Below are 21752 nucleotides of genomic sequence, written 5' to 3'. Positions count from 1 at the left end.
TTGTTCTTTCATTTTCCTTTCCATTTTGCTTTTCATTATGCTTTCCACATTTCCATTCCATTCCTAGCTAGGTACTAGATCTCTTCACTCCTCACGAGAGTGTCATATGTAGACAAGAATATAGAAGGGATGGAGCTTGAATGCTAATTATACGAACAGATTATGGCTATATATCTTGGCATAGGGTGACGACAATGGCAAAGTACCTGGATAGATCATAGTGGATCCTACTAGAGGCATGGGTAGTAAGCTAGAGTGATGCATCCCTAGTGGATGGGACTCTTGTGGTATAGGACATGGACGTCTATAGATCTAGAGTCAGCAGGTCGTGTGTCTCTAGTGCTTGGAGGTGATAGCTTTATGATTGGGTGGTCTGTTCCAGATAGAATGTTATGAGATTTCAGCTGACATACATAAGAATTTTTGGAGGAGACAAGGAAATTTTACAGGAATAGAAAAATCACTCTATTCTTTTGGCTTTCTATTCATGGCGCCGTGAACCTTTGGAGGTTCAGATTTTGAGCTAACCCTACTTGCCTCTTTGCTATGGAGTCAGTTCAGCATTGCCTTTGGGATTGTAGATAGGACAGCATAATTTGGAAGGTGACAACCAAGATTATTAGTACCATTATTGTCGCCCCTTCTTCATGACTTGGGACTTAGTTGCTTGGCTCTCTCTTTCGGGGCCCCATGTCTTCTATGAGAGACATGACTCATCTTCGGCTTTATAGATTCATCGCCATTTAGTTGAGCCATGCTCCTTTGATGATGTTCGGCTTCAGCATTCAGAGTTGAGCATGCGTCTGTGAACTCTTCTTGGGAGATACTGGGGAGTATTACAGTGCAGCATAGTTGGAGAGCCGGATGCATAGAGGCTTTGGATGGATTCCTGGTCCACCCTTTTTATACCTTGGCCAATATATGGACAAACACTATACATACACTGTTGACCATCTAGGCAATCATGTAGGGGTCTTCACGTGTAGCCTCTACTAGGAGAGCTATATTTTTCAGAGAATGGGGGGACTACAGGGTTGAGATGGCATTTTCAACCTCAGCCTTGATTGTTTTCTACCTCCTTTTGAGGGGTGTTTTCTCATGCACCGCATGATGAATTGCCGCCTTGATTTTTTGCTCTCGTGGGTTTTAGTCATACTTAATAGAAGTTTTTTTTTTGGAAACAAAAAAAAAGGCAAGCTTTACCAGCCCACCAAATGGTGGGCAAGGCCCCCCACTTGTCCCCCTCTATCATGCCACTTGCCCCCTCCCATTGCTGAGTGGCTGGTGGGCCAGCTAATGCCAGCTCAGCCTTGGCCTGCCACATGGCAGCCTGAAACCCTAAAACTTTAGACTTGTGGAATTGGATTCTGACTTCATCGACGGGTTCCTAGCAAGCAGTCCTTGACATTGACCTATTCTAAACTCATTTTTGGGTTTGATTGACGTCAACTTATATGTTTATTCGTTTGTCGTCTTATCCTATATCTCCATGCCTCTTGGCATGTTTCCTAGCTCACAACCGAGGCCCTTAGAACATTCTCTTGGATGGTTGCTAGGTCGGGTCTACAATTTGTGCATTTGATTGGTCCCAGGAATGGGCACTCACGTGGGGTGTGTTTTTTAAATGTCCCTCTTAAGGAGAGGGCATCGCTCTTCTGGGTCACTAATGCCCATAACCCCAAGCAAGGGGGTCCACGCTCAAATGCTTGACCTAACACCCATGACCTAACTGAACAGTAAAAAAACATTTTCATTCTTTTGCAAGCAGGCTATCTTAAATATTTGGAAATAGAAATTTGAAAGAAAAATTACCAAGCAAGTGGAAACAAGTTGAAGATGAGTAACATCAACTTACTAGACCAGTTGGATCTAGCCGAGGATGTAGTCCTTGATAGAATGGGGCACTCGTGAACATGGTGAACGTGAGCCAGCTGCAAATGTCTCTGGCATGGTCACAGTCCACATGAAAATGGAAGAATAAAAAAGTCAATAGATTCTAGATCTCTAGTGTAATCAGCTAGGAGTTGTCCAATGCCAAGAAGGATAGCACATCAAGGGTGGACTTCAATCGGCCAAGCAAGCAAGCCAAACTAACCATAAAGGTTAATATCATCTTTTGTAATAGATGGTGGAACTATGTGAGTTGGGTTTGCTAGAGACTGAGAATATAGAAGGAGAACTAAATCAGAAGAGATAGTTAGAGACACAAGGAATGTGGCAGACATGGGTAAGGAAAATGAATAAGGAAAACTAAATGAAGAAGAGGCAAGACAAAGCGTAGCACATATGTCAAAACAAAGACTCTCCGTATTTAATGTCCAGAACTTGTTGCCCTAGGCCTGACCATGGCACACGTGTACACGGATTGGATTCCAAAGAAAGGGAGTGGAAAGAAGGAACCGTGACCTCAAGACAAATGAGAGAGAATGTATCATTGGAGTAGAAGAGAAAGGATGTGACCATGATGTAGGAAACAAAGACAATATGGCAATGGAGGAAGAATGATGAAATGAAAGGAGGTTAGAGGATATATTTTTTGATTGGTTGACGAAATGAAAGAAGGTTAGAGGATACATTTTTTGATTGGTTGATGAAAAATTTGGCCTTAAAATGGGTGCATGATGCCTTGACTAAAGTCATAGAGTAGCTCATGTATGAGTCTTAGAAAGAAATTTTTTCTAGTGCACCTTTTCCAATGGAAAATAAATGAGAAAATAAAGAAATTAAAAAAGCCTTCCATTCAAGCAGGCAGCCTGTCCTTCAATTGGATAGTCGGCTTAGTGCTTGCACAATTAGCACCACATTTCACTCAAATCAGATGGAAGCCAACATAGCTATCGCCATTGGAATGAACCCCAACTATGCAAAGCAGGAGATATTTGATTGTTCCTTGAGAGCCAGATCCATCTATGCAGTTGATGAAAACAACTAGTTGTTCCCTATCATGGTAGTGCCAAATAAAATGACAAGCTGAAAGTTTGTACGGATTATTCCAAGCTCAACATAACAATGTTCCAGGCCTGTCCCCCCTTCCCTTGACAGGTGGGATACATGCCATTAAGTTAAAGGGATGTGCTATCTACCTCCAAAGATTATGCAACATTTCCTCCCCAAGTTCTTTTTAGCACTGCCTTCCAGGCAGCGCTCTACTAACATTAAAAAAAAAAAAGAGTCCCACACCATTTCTTGCCAAGTGGCCCCCTTCTCTCTCTCTCTCTCTCTCTCTCTCTCTCTTACACACACACACTTTTTTTCCGATAGAACACACACACACACACACACACTTTTTTTTTTTTGTAAAACCAAGATACTTATATTATGATACATTCATTTACATCTGGGCAGAGCTCAAAAGAGAGCCAAAGCCCTATCCATCAAAAGCAGTAAAAGAAAAGCTGAATACAAGAAACATCTATATCTTCCTCATGTAAGGCATCATATAAAGGCTGCCGCAATGAGGCTCGGAAGAACTCATATGGCTGCTGAAGTGGAGAATTCAGATATGCTTGATTGTGCTGTAACCAGAGGGTCCATAAAGCCCAGTATCTGATCTAGTGGAAGAAAAGAGAATACTGTGATAAAGAAGCTGATAGTTTGCCATATATCCAGAAAAACCTGAACAACCTGTGAGCTGGGAATCTGAGAGATAAGAAATAGGAGATTCTGTCGAGAAGGTCTCTGGAATATGAACAAAACCACAGTAAATGCGGAATACTCTCAGATGTAAGATGACATCTTGGACAAAGGGGTGAAGCTATCCTTCTTTGAGCCAATTTCACCCCTACTGGAAGAATATCAACAATACATCGCCATAGAAAGAGTCGTTGCTTCAAAGGCATTTTCAATTTCCATATCAATTGCAATCTTCCTTTCCACCAGGCTAATGACTTGTTCAAATGCCATAGAGAATTAGCATGATGGGCAATCCAGGGAGGAGGTAATATCAAACGATAAGCCTGTATAGAAGTCAATAAATTCAAAGGCTTACAGGATATGCTTGTATTTGAAGAGCAAAGGTGCCAATCTTGAAGCCTGTCTCTGACATTCAATGTCGGAATTGGAATCAGAGGGAGTAAGAGATCAGCAATAGCTTTCCAAATGGGTCGATGATGCATCCCCAAATTGTATTGTCGACATGCTACTGGAAAAGTGAGAATATTTCCTTGCATATCCACTACGTCATCAATGAACCGTGTACCCATTTTCATAAGATTGTAAGCTCTGATGGGTTGTTGAACAGCAAGGGGAGAGGAAAAGACAGCACTCCAATGAATACTTTCCATTCTGAGTGAAGAAGCTAAAGAAGCAGGATGGGGAGACCATTTGATGTGAGAGAGTACTTGCTTCCAGTCCTGAATCAAGGAATTAGAAAATGGACAACGAGGGATTTTACCTTGCAATTTGCCAAGCACTACTTCCGATGGATCAACTAGCTAGTGTCCATAAGCATTAGTGCTCACATGAAATTTGATGTTGATTATATTCAAACCACCATGCATTCTTGGTGAGCAGAGCAAGTCCATTTTGAGCATCCGTAAAGCTTTTTTATGAAGCTTTGTTTTCCAAAAGATCTCCATGGCTTGAGACATAAAGGAAGTGAGATCTTGAGATGACCAATGTAATAGAGGAAGATAGAACTGGACATAAGCTAGAACAATAGACTGGACGAAGCCGTACATGCAGAGGCCAAGTGGAGATCTTCCAATATTCTAATTTGTTCTGAATTTTGTTTGCCACCCAGGACATTTGTTGCTTATTGCTGATTTTCCAGCCAATGGGATAGCCCAAATGTCTTACTATGTTTTCCGGATAAACAATCTGGCCTGGCCACAAGATAGCATGCCAGTCACAATGCTTGAGTGGCAAGAGTTTTGATTCTGAAAATTAATTTTAAGACCAGCTGCTAACCCAAATTCTGAAAGGGTATCCATCAAGAGGCGAATCTCCAAAGGACTATTCTTTGGCATGAAGAATGAATCATCTGCATAGGCCTGTGCAAGGAAGGGTCGTGAACCAGAAATCTGAAGCCCCTCTAGCTGTCCAGTATCAACCATGTGATCCATATAAAGTAGCAAAGGGTGTGAAGCAATGGCATAGAGCAAAGCACTGAGAGGGCATCCTTGTCGAACTGAGCGTTCGAGAGTCCAAGACTCAGACAAATGATTCCCAATAAAGCATTGTGCAGTGGAATCTGAGTAAAGCCAATATATGACATTAACTAGCTTTGGCCCAAAACCAAGTTTTAACATGATTTGAGAAACATAATCCCACTGTACTGTATCAAAAGCCTTAGCCACATCCACCTGCATGACCAACACATCTTGTTCTGAATATTTTGCATATTCCATTGCGATGATAGTGTTAGAGATATTGTCATGTATGTGCCGTCTAGGAACAAAACCATATTGCCTGGGATGAAGGCCTTCATGAAGGATATCTTTAACCGATGTACCAACATTTTGGCAATCAATTTGTATATAACCGGCATCAAAGTGATGGGTCTCCAGTCGTCCATAGTCTCACATAGAGGTTTTTTGGGCACAAGCTTAACCAGACCATGCTTCCAAGCTGAGGGAAGATGTTGAAGCTGCCAGGCTACATTTATAAACTGCAGAATTGGACCCTTCAGTTCAGGCCAAAAGGCTTCAAAAAATTCAACCATCAGACCATCACACACACACACACACACACACACACACACGGAGTTTGGAAACCTCTTTGCATTTGCAAGCGGTTGCGTTATAGCATTCCAACTCTCCAATGGTTGGTGCCCATCACAAGTGTTGCAAATTAGTCATCCATTCATCTTGTTTAGCGGAACCTAAGGCTGCAGGGAGGAGAAAGCAGCTGCAAGAGGAATGCAGATTCCAGGCGAGAAGAGGACAGGATGCGGGCGGAGAAATGCAGCCGGGGAGGAGGAGATAGGCAATGAGGCGCGGGGCAGCTGTGGGGTGGTGGCGAGACAGCTGCCAGGGGAGCCGGGGCAGGAGCAGTAGCAATGGGGAGGAGCAGAAATATGAATAATAATGGCAAGTTTTTTGTCTTGCATGCGGTTTGGATAGCACCATTTCTAGATTGAGGCACATTGTGAGATCAATGCCACACGATATCATTGAGATTTGAAATTGTGTACCTCTTTTTTAAGTCTATAAGAAAAGAGCTTTCTGTTAGAACTTGAAAAGACCTAGGTGATGCAACTTTTAAGAAGCAAAAATTTATATGTGGGCCCTAACTAGGTTCACATGGAGAGTCACAATGTCTCTAGAACATGTTCGGATCTACTGCTTGTTGGGTTTATCTAGGTCACCTTGTGTGGCTGTCTACCAGGGAAGCAGAGAGGCTAAGGATCATTTGGTAGCTGAGTATAACAGTCGGCAGATCACATACAGGGTGAAGAGAAGTACCCTTCACTGAGTGTTTACAGGTTCTCAAGTTGGCTGCAGGTCCTGAGCAACAAAAGCAGATCTGAGGTTCATTGAGAACTCATCTACAAGTCTGGATCAGGAAGAACAGCAGCAAGGAGTGTCCATTAGGCACCACTACACAACCCACTGAAGCTAGCACGCAGGCTGAGAGTGTTTTAAAGGCGCCACAAGGAGGTAGGTGTGAGAAGTGCAGCAAATCTGAACAGAAATGGAGAGAGAGAGAGAGAGAGAGAGAGAGAGAGAGAGAGAACCACACATGAACTGAACTGAAAAAGGAGAGAGAGAGAGAGAGACAAAGAGAAATGCAAGGGATCTTAGGATAAAACCCCCGAACTGCGGGGAAAACCTCTGATGTACATAGGCACTTCTCCACACTGAGATGCACTAACAAGTGAGGGAGGGGGCCTATATATAGGCAGCTCCCCCCTCCTCCAGTAGGCTGGTCTGTGGGCCGACCCCTGCAGTAGGTGGGCCGACCCCCTCACCTACCCATAGGGACTGCCCCACACAGCCCTATAAGGGGCCTCCCCTTCTGCCCTATGTTGGCCGACCAGGCCGCCTCAGCCTGCTACACATGAGGGCTGCACACAGCCTTATAAGGGGGCTGACTCCCCCTGCCTACAGGCCGACCCAAGGGCCTAGGTGGCTGACCTGCAGGCCGGCTTACCTCAGCTTCTAAAGGGCTGCTGGGCCCTCATAACCTGCCCCAAAGGGTGGCCGGCTTACCTCAGATTCTAAAAGGGCTGCTGGGCCCTCATAACCTGCCCCAGAGGGTGGCCCTACTGCCCCCCCATGCTGGCCTACACAGAGCACAGCACAGAGCTGCCAAAGTGGAGTCAAGCAGGCCCTTTGCAGGCCCAAAACAGCCGTGACCTGACCTACCCCCCCTTTGGGGGCATTCTCCTCTTGTGCGCCATCAAAGCGGCCTGCAAACAAGTCCAAGGAGGGCCTTGAACAATGTGTACCCCTCCTAGAACACCCTCAGCCTGCCATCATCCCTTGGTGCACCTACTCTAGCCTCACGGGGGGCGGGCACACCCACAACAAGGTCCTCACTCAGCCTACCCTAATCTCTCACTGGGCAGGAACACCCACAAGCAAGGCCCTCATCTCTATAATGTGACATCAGGAGATGTTGACTTCCAACACCCCCTCTCAGCTCTTGTATGGAACATGATCTCCAGGGAGTTGGGCGTGCCGCTGAAACAATTGGCGGATTCCGTCATGTGATGCTCCGTCTCGCTGAAGAACGCCACAGGTACTGTTGAAGAAGCCCCCTCGTGGCACGACTGTCTCAACACGATCATTGGAAACCCAGTACTGATTCTCCCAGACCACAAGGGCTAGGCATACTCCTTTGGTCCGGTACAATAAGCCATCTGGTACAACTGGTACAACAATATCTAACTGATATTGACACTCGCCAGCGGGTTGAGACGTAGATCAGTGTAGGGGACCTTCCTTCCATGCTCACCAAATCGTAGACACGGCCGATTGGTGTGACAGTGGCACTAATTCGTCGCAACACCATTGCTAGGAGACCATAGCGGACCACACGTACTGACAGCCGTCAACGTCCCATCATAGGTTCTATGCAACCACTACAGTCTCACACATCGCTGACCCCCTCCTAGGCTCGACTTCTCCATCATCCCTCCCTAGATGGTCATCAAAAGTCCTCTAGCCCTCATCCTCTCCATAAATTCAGAGATCTTTCTCTCTTTTTATATTGGTACTGCTATGATCAAGGTTTTTCTCTTATGTTTGTCTTGGGTGTCGATGCCTGTTTAGAGGCTCCACCCCTCAGTTTAGGTCTTTTTTAGTCTCATGGACCCTTTGGTCTTCTGAAGACTTTTAATAAACTCTCTCTCTCTCTCTCTCTCTCTCTCTCTCTCTCTCTCTCTCCCATGGGTCATTTTTGGCCCCCCGAGGACGCTAATAAACTCTCTCTCTCTCTCTCTCTCTCTCTCTCTCTCTCTCTCTGTGGACTCGTACACATTAAGGAAAGAAGTTGGATTTGAATTGGCATTGTGTGGTTCCTAGGCACATACACTTTTATTATCTTCGGCTACGGGGAGCGTGGGCTGTAGCCAGCAACCTCCATCTCTATTTTCTAGCATTGTTGGTGCCCTCAACTCCTCTTTGTAGGATTTACTCTTGGGTGATATGAGGCAGCTTGACATCGAGATGCTGCAACAATGATACCATCTAGAATGGGGCAGGTTCCTAGGGGGCCCATGTCTAGTCTCTTGTAGACCTGGTGTTTCTAAAGTACTCCTATACATTGCCATATAAAGTATATGTGTTTCATGAGTATTTTTTATCCATCCATATGCCAAACAATTGAAAAAAGAGTCCTCTCATGCTTTCACATGGGGGCTTTACTGGCCTGACAAACTTAAGATTTCTGAGTAACAAATTAGCCCAGTCTCTATCTGGATTGATGATTTCTTTAAGAATCCAAGTGGATTTTAATCACCCCTAGCCCCCCTTCACCCTTGGGTCTTGTGCAGAATGACCATCTGAATTTAGAGATTCTTCTCTTAGTGTCATTGCCCTCCCATAGGAAAGATCAGTCTGATAAATTTCTCCAATCCTAAGAGAAAGGGGCACCAACAAGAGGTAAAAAATAGATATAGGATAAATATTGTGGTTTAGAACTACCCTTCTCCCAGCTAGGTTAGCCTGAAGACCTCTCCATTTGTCAAGCTTCTCCTTAAATCTTTTTAGGAACCACTCCCGCTTGGCTTTCGTAGTGACTTTGAAACCCATGGGGATACCCAGTAGTCTGAAAATTTGTCCTTGAAGAATCTGTTTACAACGTTTTGCCTTAAGTTGCTCTTGGTGCCTGAGAGAATAGCATAGCCTACTTCACATGATTGAACTTTGACAAGGAAGCAGTGAAAAAGATGTCAACGCAATTTAAGGCATTATCTACAAACTGTGGGTCATTTCTGATTGTGAGATTAGTGTCATCTGCAAACTGCTGAGTAACCAACTGCTTTCCAGAAGGTAATTCAATTCCTCTTAACGTCCCTTGGTCAACTTGATCCCTAATCACCCAACCCAAAGAATTAACAGCAATGGCATACAATAAAGGTGCCAATGGGCATCCTTGCCTGATAGAGCGTTTTAAAGGAAAAGGTTGAGACATTTTCCCCTCTAAGCAAAGCTTTGTTGATGCATTGGTAAGCAGTAGCTTTACAAAAGAGGTGAACTTTAGGTCAATACCCAAATCTTGAATAGTCTGAATCAAGAAATCCCAGTTGAATCTATCATAAGCCTTACAAAATCAATTTTGATGAAGCAAACATCCTGACCTGTTTCTTCAACATGTGTACATCCTTCCCATAGGTTTATAATTTCCTCCAGTATGTGTCTACCTTTAATAAAACCCTTCTGTTCTGGGAGAATCCATTTGTCCATCTTATGCTTAAGTCTAAGGGCCAAAGCCTTAGCAAAAATCTTATAATTGCTATTCAACATGGTGAGTAGTTCTGTTTTTTGTCCTTCCTTTGGGATAAGCTTTATTACACCTCCATTCAAGTAGATTGGAAGGCTGCCCAGTTCAATGCATTCTTGCCAGAGCTTGAGAAGACATGGCCCAACAGTGTCCCAGAAGAATTTATAGAATTCAACAAGAAGTCCATCTTCACCCGGTGTCTTGCCTTCAGCCATTGCAAAGGCAGCCTCTTTTAGTTCTTGAAGAGAGAGGTCCATATCTAGTTGGGCTTGCTCAAATCTGGATACCATTTTATCTCTCATCATCCTACATAGCTGTCGTGCCTCTAAAACATATGCATTTGCACTATTAGTGGCGGTCAGCATTGCAGCAAAATGCTCATATATGAATTTCATATTTTCTTCTTCTGAGGAAACAAAAGAATTATGGTCCCTCCTAAGTAGAGGGATCTCCTCTTGCATTATTTTTTTCCATATTAATCTGAAGAATTCCCTTGAAGGTCTATCACATTTCCTAGCGCACCAATCTCTAAAGCACACTTTAACACTCTGTAGTCTGATCTGCTCTTGATTGCGAATTTCCTTTCTCTTGGCAATAAACTGCAACTGGGCTTGGGTGTCTAAGGTTTTGGTCCTCGTCTCTAGTTCCTCTAACTCTGCATTTAACTTGTCCATTGTTCGAGCTCTAATGGCTGCTCTGTGTTTCCTTGCTAATTTGAGCACTTTCTGAGTGTTGGTGACAGCATCAATCCAATCCTGTGAACAGGACTCAGCTGACAAAAAGAGAGAGTTCCAAATATTAATGATTGCCTACTACACAGAAGGTATCCTGAGAAGAGACGGATCAGCTGTGAACCAAGAGTTTCTTTTGTGTCCCAGTCCAAAGTCAAATCTCACAGGCTTGTGGTCTCACAAGTTCAAAGAGGAAAAAACCCTTCTTTGCTAATATAATAAGATCAAGAAAAGCTTGAGATATGTAGACCCTATCTAGTCTAGCTTCCCTTCTGAACTCACCCCATTGTCTATTAGTTCACGTGAAAGCACCAGTTTCACCAATGTCTATTAATTGAAGACTCTCTCTAAGTTCCTCCCAGCAGGACAGTTCTGAGCCCCTTAATATTGAGCCTTTCTAAAGCCATATGTCTTTACCATTTTCCACCATGTTGAAATCCCCTAATACCATACAGTTACAGTCAAGGTCTTGGAGGGATTGCCAAGTAAGCTTCCTAGACTGAACCCCTGTAGGAAACGGAAGCAACTATCAAAGCAATCTTGTTATTGCTGTAATCCACCAAAATCCATCTGTGATAGTCATCTTGTTTGAAGTTGGATATACTTGCTTGTTGGTAAGCAAGGACACCTAGAGCTATACCTCCCCTGCCTTCTTCATGATTAGAGTAAAACCACATTCTTCTTTTATCAATAATTTTCAATATGTTTTCTAACGTAGAGCTAAGAAGGTGGGGGAGAGAAGATTCTCTTTTAGCCACCGGCTTAGTTCCTAACTTCTTGTTAAGTCAGTAAGTCCACACACATTAAGTGTGAGGAAAGAGGTTGATTTACTTACCATTCTTGCTTTACCCCTTTTTAGCCTTGGGGGAGGGCTTTTTAAGGGACGGGGTCTCTGGACCTTGGGGGAGGGCTTTTAAGGGAGGGTCTGGACCTTTAACTTGAGAGATTCTTCTTTTATTATGCACGATGGCCTGAGGTTTGCCTTGGACTGTAAAGTACTTCTGTAGTTTTAGAGCTTCACCTGGGATTTCCTCCTTTGATTCCCCAGCCTTTGAATCACTCGTACTAGCATTGATTTATCTCATTCTCAAATTCTTTAGACCAGCCTGGTTTAAATTCATCCTCATCCATAGCATTGTCCTTAATCCATCTCTATGTTTTCTAATCCACCAGTGTCTCATAGGCATTGTTCACTGTAAGAGGGACTGAATTACCTGTGACCAAAGGGCCACTATTGGCTACCTGCAAGCTTTAGATTTCCTTTCCTTTAGCTGTCTTTGATGCATTGGCAGTAGGTTCATGTTTGTTAAGGCCCTTGGTCTCCTTTGGCACCCATTTGGGTTTAGCAGTCCGCTGTACTTTTTCTTGAGTTGGTTTGTTCGTGTTTCTCTTCAGTGGATAATTTTTCACACTGTGGGAGGAGAGACCACATAGGAAGCAGGAGTTTGGTAAATTTTTACAAACAAGAGGCTGTTCCCTGGAAATACCCCCATTTCTAGTCACAATGACCAAGTATCAGGCAGATCTTCTACTATATCTAGTTTAACACAAACCTGGGGATGACCCTTGGGCTTTAGCTTGATTTACTAAAGAAAAGGGAAGGTCTGGGAGCTCTACCCATACTGGGATGAAAGTGGCCCTGGGCTTATCTGGGTTGAAATCCTGAGACCAATACTCAAGATACAAAGGTTGGTTTCTAATGGTCCATAAACTATGATGTAAAGCATTGAAAGCCATTTCTTCCTTCTCAAAAAGGAAGATGTAGCAACCTTTCCTCACAAATCTCACCTAAGCCAATTTTCTAGGAAGGTTGCAGGTGGTCTAGGACCTAGAAGAAAACCTATGAGTGCATGCGTGGATAACCAATGAATGGATTTATCTAGTCTGTCCTCGTCGAGAAAAGCAGCTACCTTAACTTTTGCAAATGCACTTTCTTCATCCGAATCATCTTCACCCTCTTGTTGAAATTTGTGTGTATGTGCTTGTGGTCAAGGGCGACCCTAAAAGTCTGGGGAACCTCTTGGATTGGTACCGTTTCTGGTGTCGTCTCCTCTGCATCCTTCGGAGGCTCCAGAGGATTGCTCCCCATTTCCTGACGATTTGTTTCCTGTTCCAGTGGGGCTTCTTTTGGTATTGTTGGCAGAGGAGCCACGGGCCTGCTGCTCCACTCTCTTCCCTGCGAGATTTCAGACTTTGTTTGGGCTTTAGTAATCTTCTCAGCTACTCTCTTGCCTATGTCTCTTCTTGAATGCTCTGGCTTGTCGTTTCCTGGTCGCTCTTCGGAGGATCCTGCTCCAAAGGTGGAGAATTGGAAGTCTCTTCCAAACCTTTGGCTTCCACTGGCAATGCTAGGCTAGCTTAAAGAGGCCCCCTCTGAACTCCTGTACCACGCCCGAGTATGAGGGCGTGGAGTCTTGACTGCTGCGTTTCCTCCTTCCGGACTGTCTGCGCTTCTCGTTGGCAACCACTCTCCTCCAAATCTATGGCACTCAAATAGTTGCTCTTCTCCATCGTCGAAAGCTTTTTGTCCAAGGAGAGGTGGGAAGTTGAGATGAGAAAAGAGCTCTCTGCTCTACGTGAAGCTTGGAAAGCAAAACTTGCTTTCATCAGCTAATGATTCGGGTACAAAGATGATGGGACTATAGATGGCGTCACGAAGATCTTCATGCAAGTGACCAATCACATCAGTTAACATCAAGTTTGCTGAAATCGGAGTCTGGCTAGGTTTGTGGAGGGAAGCTCAGTCCCTCCAGAGTCCATCTCCATCTCTCCAACCGAACATGTATTTTTTGAAAAGACGAGTTGTAGTTGCAAAAAAATGTGGACTTGGGAGCTCCATGACCGTCTTCGCATGCATTCATGAGTCCCAACCCTCCAAATCATAGGCTAGGGACTTGATGCATGCGGCCTTACCTTCAAACCTCACCCCATGCCTTGCTGATATTCGCTTATTGGGACAAGGTTTCTTTTAGGTGGGCTTTGACACTCCTGAAGCCTCGCGCGAGCACAGTGCTCAAGGCTAGACCCTTAGCACTCAGTTCCAGAAGAAATGCTAGCCAACACCTGTACTTCCGTCATTGTGTGTGCTTTCATGCATTATTAAGCAAACCCTTTAGATATCTTGCCTTGTTGAATACTATACTGTCACTCACCTTACAACTACAGAATAAAAAAACATTGAAACATGGAGGATAGTGACCGAACAACATTAATTAGACCAATAGTCAGGTACACGAAAATGGTAATGAGAAAAGTCGCAACTTTTTCCTTTGATTTGCTTTTCTTCAAGTTTAAACATCAGAATATTATGCCCACCTTTTCAATAGGCAGACAAGATGAGAACCGTGATACAAAGCCTTCAATGTGTTTGCACACAGCACCATCATTCCAAACTCTCGGTGTTTCCCACTTGAAGGAAGAGGCAATGTACTTGAAAATGTGGCTTCAACATATTGTCTTGATGATAGTTGGTTGCTCAGACTAACTTAGATAAACATGAGAATGCACGTAACATGGCTTGTGAGAAAGATCAAGGACCGAAGGCACCAATCCCTCTAATACTTCAGAGGTGGTAGGTAAATTATCACAATCTAGATCATCTAATTATATGTGTCCTTACAAACATGCTTTTGATTTTGAAGTCCCTTGGATTATGCTTTTGTTGGAAGATTGGATTTCTCAATGCTTGTGCACCTAATAACAAGGGAGAGCACAACTTTTTTTGGAAATTAGTTACTCACATGGGCTCCTCACTTTTTTTGAAGTTGGTTACTCACATGGGCTCCTCATGCAGATTCATGGAACCTTGGTGAAGATTTCAACGTGGTGGAGTAGACCACAGATAAGAAAGGGGGAAAGGAAGGATTCATTCACCCTCTTGGGAGAGCCTCTTGGAATTCACTTATATTTGACCTTAGAGATAGGCATTACTAGCTTTATTATGATTTTCATGCCCAAGACCAGTCTCTCCTATTTATTGGTCAATTGGGAGACATACAGGGCCCATACATGCACAAATGGACATTTTTCATGTAGAAGTTTGGGTCCTGCACGAAGGAAAAATCCTTTGTTTTGTTCCAAATCTCTATCTCTGACCATTTTCTTACTCTTTTGAGCCTCATAAATCCTCATGCTTAGCCATTGTCAGAATCCTACAGAACTTTTATGTAGAGCAGGATCTGATGACCATGTTTCTCCTTTAAATTGTGATTCTTACAAGATGATGCCTATTCCCCCCCATGTTTTTACAAAAAATCATAATATATTCAGTTAAAAACATGTACCAAAGTAGAAGTTACAACAGAGGTGTGAGAGTGAATCTCCATCCCAAAACCTCCACAGAAAACACAAAGGTAGAGAGAAACTCTCAATCCACGAGCTCTCAAAACCCAATGTGTAAACACAATTAAACCTTTCCCCAAACCTTGCAAAAGGGAGTAAGTGTGAAGCATGAGCTGAAACACACATTGAACTCTAGCAGGACATACCAACTCCTGACTAACAAGCTCAACCATTCAGGGAGTGGACTGTAGCTTGAACCATCAAGGGAGCAAAATATGATAGGAGGCAAGGGGAAGGCAAAATCCTTGGCGTTTACCATGCAAGACCACAAATCAATCAGTGCCGCTGTGTCTTCACAAGTTAGAAATCAATCCCTGCTTGCAGTCTGTGTTTTCACAACACCCTAGCACCCGAACAACATCCTTTATTTCATTTTGAAGATGTAGAGCCTCCGATTACTATCTATGCAAATTGGCAATAGTTAAGGGAGACATGTTTGGAAGTGGCTCAGATCATGCAACACATTGTTGCTCAGATCATGCAACACATTGTTGCATATTGCGTACCCGCTTTTAATACATGAGTGTCGTGAACACAATAGGTACACAAGGAAGATCCAAGCGTTCTTTTATGAACTAATCGAGCTCATGGAGGAACATGAGAGGTGGACCAATGCCAAGCTCAACAAGCTCAAGAGAAATCTGCATGGGCATTCCACAAGAGAAGTAGATTGTTTCCAAACAAGCATCCAAAAGGCTTTGGCGAGACAAATCACTTTTCAAAGGCTTCTCTTTGTCCATTGTGCTTTCCCTTGCCTGTAGCGCAAGCTCTGCTTCTGCACCTCGCTTCATTCCGAAACCAACACTTGAACTGGCGTTGCACATAAGTTGACGTCTTCGAGAATGCCTCAGAGCACTTCCAATCCAAGACCTTTGCCTCGCTTGTAACAATTCTTGCGAGAGCTCTCTCCGTGGCTGGGTTTCTAGTGATCCAAGATAGTGCCGCGCTCACTGTGACAAAGAGTATCCACCGCTTGAAGTCCACCAATAAATCCATCAGCCCTCCATGCATGTCAGCCACGTGTAACCCACGAGCCACCCATGCTGAGGTTTGATATCAAACCGAATGCTGGGGGCGAAGACCATGAACTTTGAAAACAAAAAATTCCGTCATCACAGAGTTTCACAAAACAAAATTGCTTCCCTAAAACAAAAGATGGAATAAAACCGAACCAAAACAGACCCCCCTTGGTTAGAACAAATGAAGGAGAAGGCAAACTGGTCCGGGAAAACTTGCAGTCCATTGCCAAATATGAAGATATACAACCAAAGTTCCATACGTGCACTGACCGCTCCTAGCTCATCACAAATCCTTTCAACATGCTTCAAAGCTGTCTCCCCAGGGTTCATCTTAGCATTCACCAATTGCACTTTTGACTGAATTCTCCCAATTGCTCATAGATTGTGATTAGTTTGGTTCATATCTCTTGCGAGGTCTTGCAAGAGCCTATTTGCCTGGCTGGCCTGTCTTCTAAAGCGCGACACGTGCTGACATAGCCTCACTATCCTTGTCCAACAAGGATTGCTCTTCCTTGGTCAAGGTACATTGAGAAACAACATCCACTGCCGTTCATCATTGCTTTGCTCCTCTTGCACACGAGCTGGGAGCTTCACCTTCCTGTCAACAATCTTTCAGAGACTATTCGTGCGGGTGTATACATCTCCATGTGCCACTTCAACATCTGGTAGTCAATGCCATCAAAAGGGTTTCACCTTTTTGTGGTCCACGATGGTGGTAGTATTCATTGCAGTAGCAGCTAGAGTTGCCGCAATAGTAGCTATAGATATTGAGAAGCTTGTACTAGGATTTGTATTGGTCAAGTAATGAAAGACAAAAATAGCGAAACAGCAGAAAACACAAGAGTCGAAGCCCGAATACCATGAAGTGAAAACACAATTGGAAGCAAAGGAAGCACACACAACTGAGCAAACTGCAATTGCTTCTACTGTCTACATGTAATGAAAAACAAAGATCTTCAAGAGAATATAGAGTTTCCACACTGAACTCAACCATCATTCAGATCCTACATTACTTCCACTAAATTTTCAGAGATACCAAAAACATCCCGATTCCCTACATTCTCGCATTGACTTTTTGACAAGCGAAGTCAACTCATGTTTTTTTTGCCTGCTCATCTGCTGACGTCTGTACTGCTGGAGCTGTCCTGCTGCTGTGGGGTGCAGAGATGAAGTAGGTAGCCCTGCCATGGGCTGGAAATGCCCATGACTCTCACCCTGGGCACATGAGGAGAAATTCCTCCGATTGTGAGCCCTTCAGGCAAGCTCTAGCTGAGATGGCAAATGGAAGGCCACCGGAAGGCCAAACCTTGCTCGACCCTTGCAATCGGACTACACAGGCAAGGGTCTCAGCTAAGATCCGGCAACCAATGAAATGCTGCCCTCCACCTCACAGAAGACTCCCTGAGCATGTGCCCGTAAATCCGGCAAGGTCCGGCAAGGTCTTGAATATTTCAGGCAAGCATGTGCTCGTAAATCCGGCAGGCACCTTAAATCAGAAATGAAACTGAAGGCATACCATGTGCCCAAGCTATCTCACCTTCGGCACATGAGGAGAAATTCCTCCGATTGTGAGCCCTTCAGCTGAGGTGGCAAACGGAAGGCCACCCGAAGGCCAAACCTTGCCTGACCCTTGCAATCAGACTACACAGGAAGGTAAGGGTCAGCAAGGATTCGGCAACCAATGAAATGCTGTCCTCAACCTCACAGAACACTCCCTAGCAAGGATCCGGCAACCAATGAAATGCTGTCCTCAACCTCAGAGAACACTCCTTGAACATATGCCCGTAAATCCGGCAAGGTCCGGCAAGGTCCAGAATACTTCAGGCAAGCATGTGCCCATAAATCCGGCAAGCTATCCCGGTTTCCAATCTTCGTCTGTTAATCTCTTGACATGAATTTCGCCAATAGCCTTAGTTATGTTGCCTGTTTCTGCTTTCAAGCGTCTCCACGCATCACAGATACTCTGGTGATTTGATGTGTATTAAAGACTACCTTAAAGCTCTTTTCGATTGCCTCGCAGATCCGCTATAGCGTGAATTCTCCGATCGTGCTTAAAGGCGTGACATGCACGTTCGAGGGTGGTCACAAGGTTGGGGTGGTTGGTCGTACTGGGAGCGGGAAAACAACTCTCATAAGCGCTCTCTTTCGTCTTGTGGAACCAGCTGGAGGAAGAATTATGATTGACAACGTTGATATCTGCTCGATTGGCCTGCACGAGCTTCGACTGCGCTTGGGTATCATACCTCAGGACCCGATTTTGTTTCGAGGCACAGTTCGTTCCAATCTGGACCCTCTAGCTCAGTATGGTGATTTCGAAATCTGGGAGGTAACCTTTAACGAAAATCCTCGAAGTTTTTCACTTCTCTGTTTGGGGTACCATATGCGCTAATGAAAATCTGCTAGCAGAAGCTTTCTATTTTGCAGTGCAATTGATATTTAAAAGGCTTGATTGAATCAGACTCTCGATAAATGCCAGCTCGGGCACCTCATAAGGCAGTTGCCAAGGCAGCTCGACTCTATCGGTGAAGACTGTTTGCATGACAATCCTGTATATGGTTTCCTTCCTCGCACGAACAAGTGGTAAAACGTTCATAATCTTTGATGGATGCAGTCAGTGATGAGGGCGAAAACTGGAGTGGAGGACAACGGCAACTGTTTTGCCTTGGCCGCGTTCTGCTGAAACGAACCAAGATTCTGGTGCTCGACGAGGCAACGGCGTCGATCGACGCAGCCACGGATGCACTCCTCCAGACCGTGATAAGGACGGAGTTCTCCGAATGCACCGTTATCACGGTCGCCCACAGGGTGCCTACGGTGATAAACAGCGACATGGTCTTAGCTCTACGTGATGGTAATACTCTATAGATGATTTCTATAGATGATTCCTCCATCGGCAACCCGTCTTTTGTTTCATCACCATAATCAGTTGCAATCACCTCGCGAAATCCTGTTTTGTTTCATGATCATGATCATCATGGATTGCTGTGGCAGGATATGTGGCAGAGTTTGGACCGCCGCAGGAGCTGATGGAGCAGCAGGGGACGTCAATGTTTGCAAAGCTGGTGGGTGAGTACTGGGCACAGGCGAGCCATAGCTCCATGCATCAGAAACTGCAGCAGAGCATGGAAGGTACACTCGGAACCTCCACATAAAGTTACTATGTTTGGGGGAGTATCTTGTGGGGAGCAGCGGCAGCTCATGCGGTTTGGGCGTTTATCCCCTAAATCGGCGGATTTTCGCCCGGAGAAATTGAAACCGGCTTGGGGATAGGTCACTGTAGGCCACACACGATTAGTATGTGCACACGTCCGCAGAAGGCCCTCTGCTCATAACCTTGCACTTCTCATGCTCAGGCTAATAAATTTCCTGAATTCTACCCAGGCATTTGCCAACTTGAAGCACTTTGCAATTGCATTTATAATATCTTGTAAGGTTCAAATCTAATCTATCAGGAGTCTATCTCACTTGTAATGAGATTTGTATCCAGATTCCTTTGCACTAGCTCAGTAATTTTGTGCAAAGTTTGCCATTCAAGTCCACGGTTGAATATTTCCATTGATCAACCCTCTCTACTTAAACGTGATTACCATGCGACCACACTACAGTAAAATGACATATATGAATGGTGAAGTAGATTAGCACTTTGTTAATACTGGATACTTATAAGTAATGTAAAAAGTAAAGACACACAAGATAAGTAATGTGAAAAGATAAAGGCAGTATATTATGCTTATAGACCAAAGAATAGCCAATCCCATGCAAATTCTCTTTCCCTCTCTGTTACCTCCTCCTTTAGGCTCTCTCTTCTCGGCCTTTAGGAGAACACCTTCCAACCATTGTAGATAACTCTAGGAGATAAGGATGTCCCTTGTAGCTTTGCTTAAAAGCCCTCTTATCATCCTTCCGTTGTCTTTTTTCCTCTTCATACCATCTAATCCATTTCTCCACAATTGTACAAGAATGTCTTTACTTTTAAATTTAAGGACACATCCATCTTTCTTTGCATCCCCCTCCTTGATGCAATGTGTCCCTCCACTCTTCAATCATCTCTATTGTCCTAGCGTTGAAACATGGATGGATTCAGTTGCACTATTGCACTAAAATCTTAGTTGACCCTTGTACTAGCCATCCTTCCAGTGTGGCCTTTTTCCTCACATAACCTTTCAATACCTTCACATGAACATTTCCTGAAAATACATCCATTGACTATCATACTCCTTGCATAGACATACCACTTTGATAGCTTGGATCCTCATTGACTCAATGGAAGATTTTTAAATCTCTTTTGAGGATATCCACTTGCATATCAAAAAATTATATTAACTAATGCATTATACAGAGAGTGCTCTGCATGGATAATATTATACGCTAACATAACTACGACATTATACCACATAAAGGCCCTCAATTTATTGATGGCATTTTTTACATCTTCTATTCAATAGCCCTACAAAGTAATTTGAAGTACATCGCGTTATACATGATACTATAGATAATATCAACAGTTATGAGCAAATATGAAAGAAAATATTGAAACTTTGCAATAGCTTATATCAATCATGTGACTTGAGTTTCACTCATGAAATGCATATGCCCTTCAAAATCGGTGATAACATCTTTCACATATTTTTTTCTCTATTTCTATAAGAATCCATGGCACCTTTGGTAACATCATCTTGCTATGGGTTACTCTTGGCCACAAGCTCCTCTTCATTCTTATTTGACTCAAGTCTTCACAGGGTTTCATATCTCTACCTCACCAATCATATGCTTCCATAGGCTTTTAGCTACATCCTTGAATATATGTGCATATATTCAAGGATGTTGGAGGTACAGGGACGTCGCCATCCAAAGTCAACTAATCCCCAAATCTCATGATTGGAGGAATTTATAGAGAGCGATATTGTAGCTCACCACTACTGCTGGCCAAGTAGACCAAGAATATATAGATTGATGACCAAATGAATTCAACACTATCCACTACCAATCCAGATTGTAGATAATGTTCTTGCCCTTGAATTCTAGCCTCCATTTCTCCTCAATTTCCCATGCCTTTTTTATTAGCAAGAATCTTTAATGTTTCGTCCATAGAGCAAACTATTGTGAAGAAATGACTATGCCACCTTCATTGGTGATCCGTTATGTCCTAATCAGCCCCATAAAAATTTGCCAAAAAAGAACAATGTCAATGTAAATGTTGTTCATTTTAGATCATTAAAATATTGAAATAACTTATCAAAGTGTCCATAAAAACTTTGAAATAGCATGGAAATAACCATTTAAAGGCATGTGCATTTTTTTCCATAAAAATGTTGATAATTGTATTGAACCGATGAAGGAAACATTGAGATGAACATCCAAAAAAATGAAATTTGTAAATAGCAACATATGTTTTTATGTTTTTTTCAATGGTAATTTTGGTATATCTATATTGATGATTTTTATTGATATTATTTTGATGCTAATCCCAAAAGTGACAAAATAATATTTAAATACTTGTGCATTTAAAAAATATAAAAAACGGTGTGAATTTATATATTTGCAATGACCTACAGTAGATTCTTGAAGCAAGGTAGACGTGAAGTGGGCATTAGACAATCATAAGGTAGATAGAATGTAGGCATGACATTGGCACAACACAAGTTGTTAAAGAGAATGAGGGGGGGAAATGGCAAAGTAGAACAAAAGCACAAGCCTAGCCTGGGAAGTTCACTTCATAAAGTGTTAGTCTACCTCGCATGTTCAAAAGGAGGGGTTTTTTAATTCAACTTCA

At 43.4% G+C, this 21752-nt stretch overlaps 1 protein-coding gene across 2 annotated transcripts in view; it reads left to right on the top strand.

Annotated features, from left to right (window-relative positions):
* The window catches only part of LOC147896958 (ABC transporter C family member 8-like), a 212276-nt gene that overhangs the window by 27564 nt on the left and 162960 nt on the right, over nt 1–21752 (top strand). Inside the window, exons 10-13 of one of the 2 annotated variants that reach the window (XM_087381667.1) lie at nt 18000–18305; nt 18438–18501; nt 18591–18830; nt 18971–19108. In XM_087381667.1, coding sequence (XP_087237793.1) covers nt 18000–18305; nt 18438–18501; nt 18591–18830; nt 18971–19108 — 748 coding nt within the window. Of the gene's footprint in view, nt 1–17999; nt 18306–18437; nt 18502–18590; nt 18831–18970; nt 19333–21752 lie in introns of those variants that run through there. The other variant, XM_087381668.1, reaches the window with a different exon arrangement.

This window comes from Dipteris shenzhenensis, chromosome 11, assembly GCF_047967505.1.
Source record: "Dipteris shenzhenensis isolate YYH24624 ecotype China chromosome 11, Dip_SZ_1.0, whole genome shotgun sequence".
Classification (NCBI taxonomy): Eukaryota; Viridiplantae; Streptophyta; class Polypodiopsida; order Gleicheniales; family Dipteridaceae; genus Dipteris; species Dipteris shenzhenensis.
Note: the sequence above shows the minus strand (reverse complement) of the source record. Positions and strands in the feature narration are given on the sequence as shown.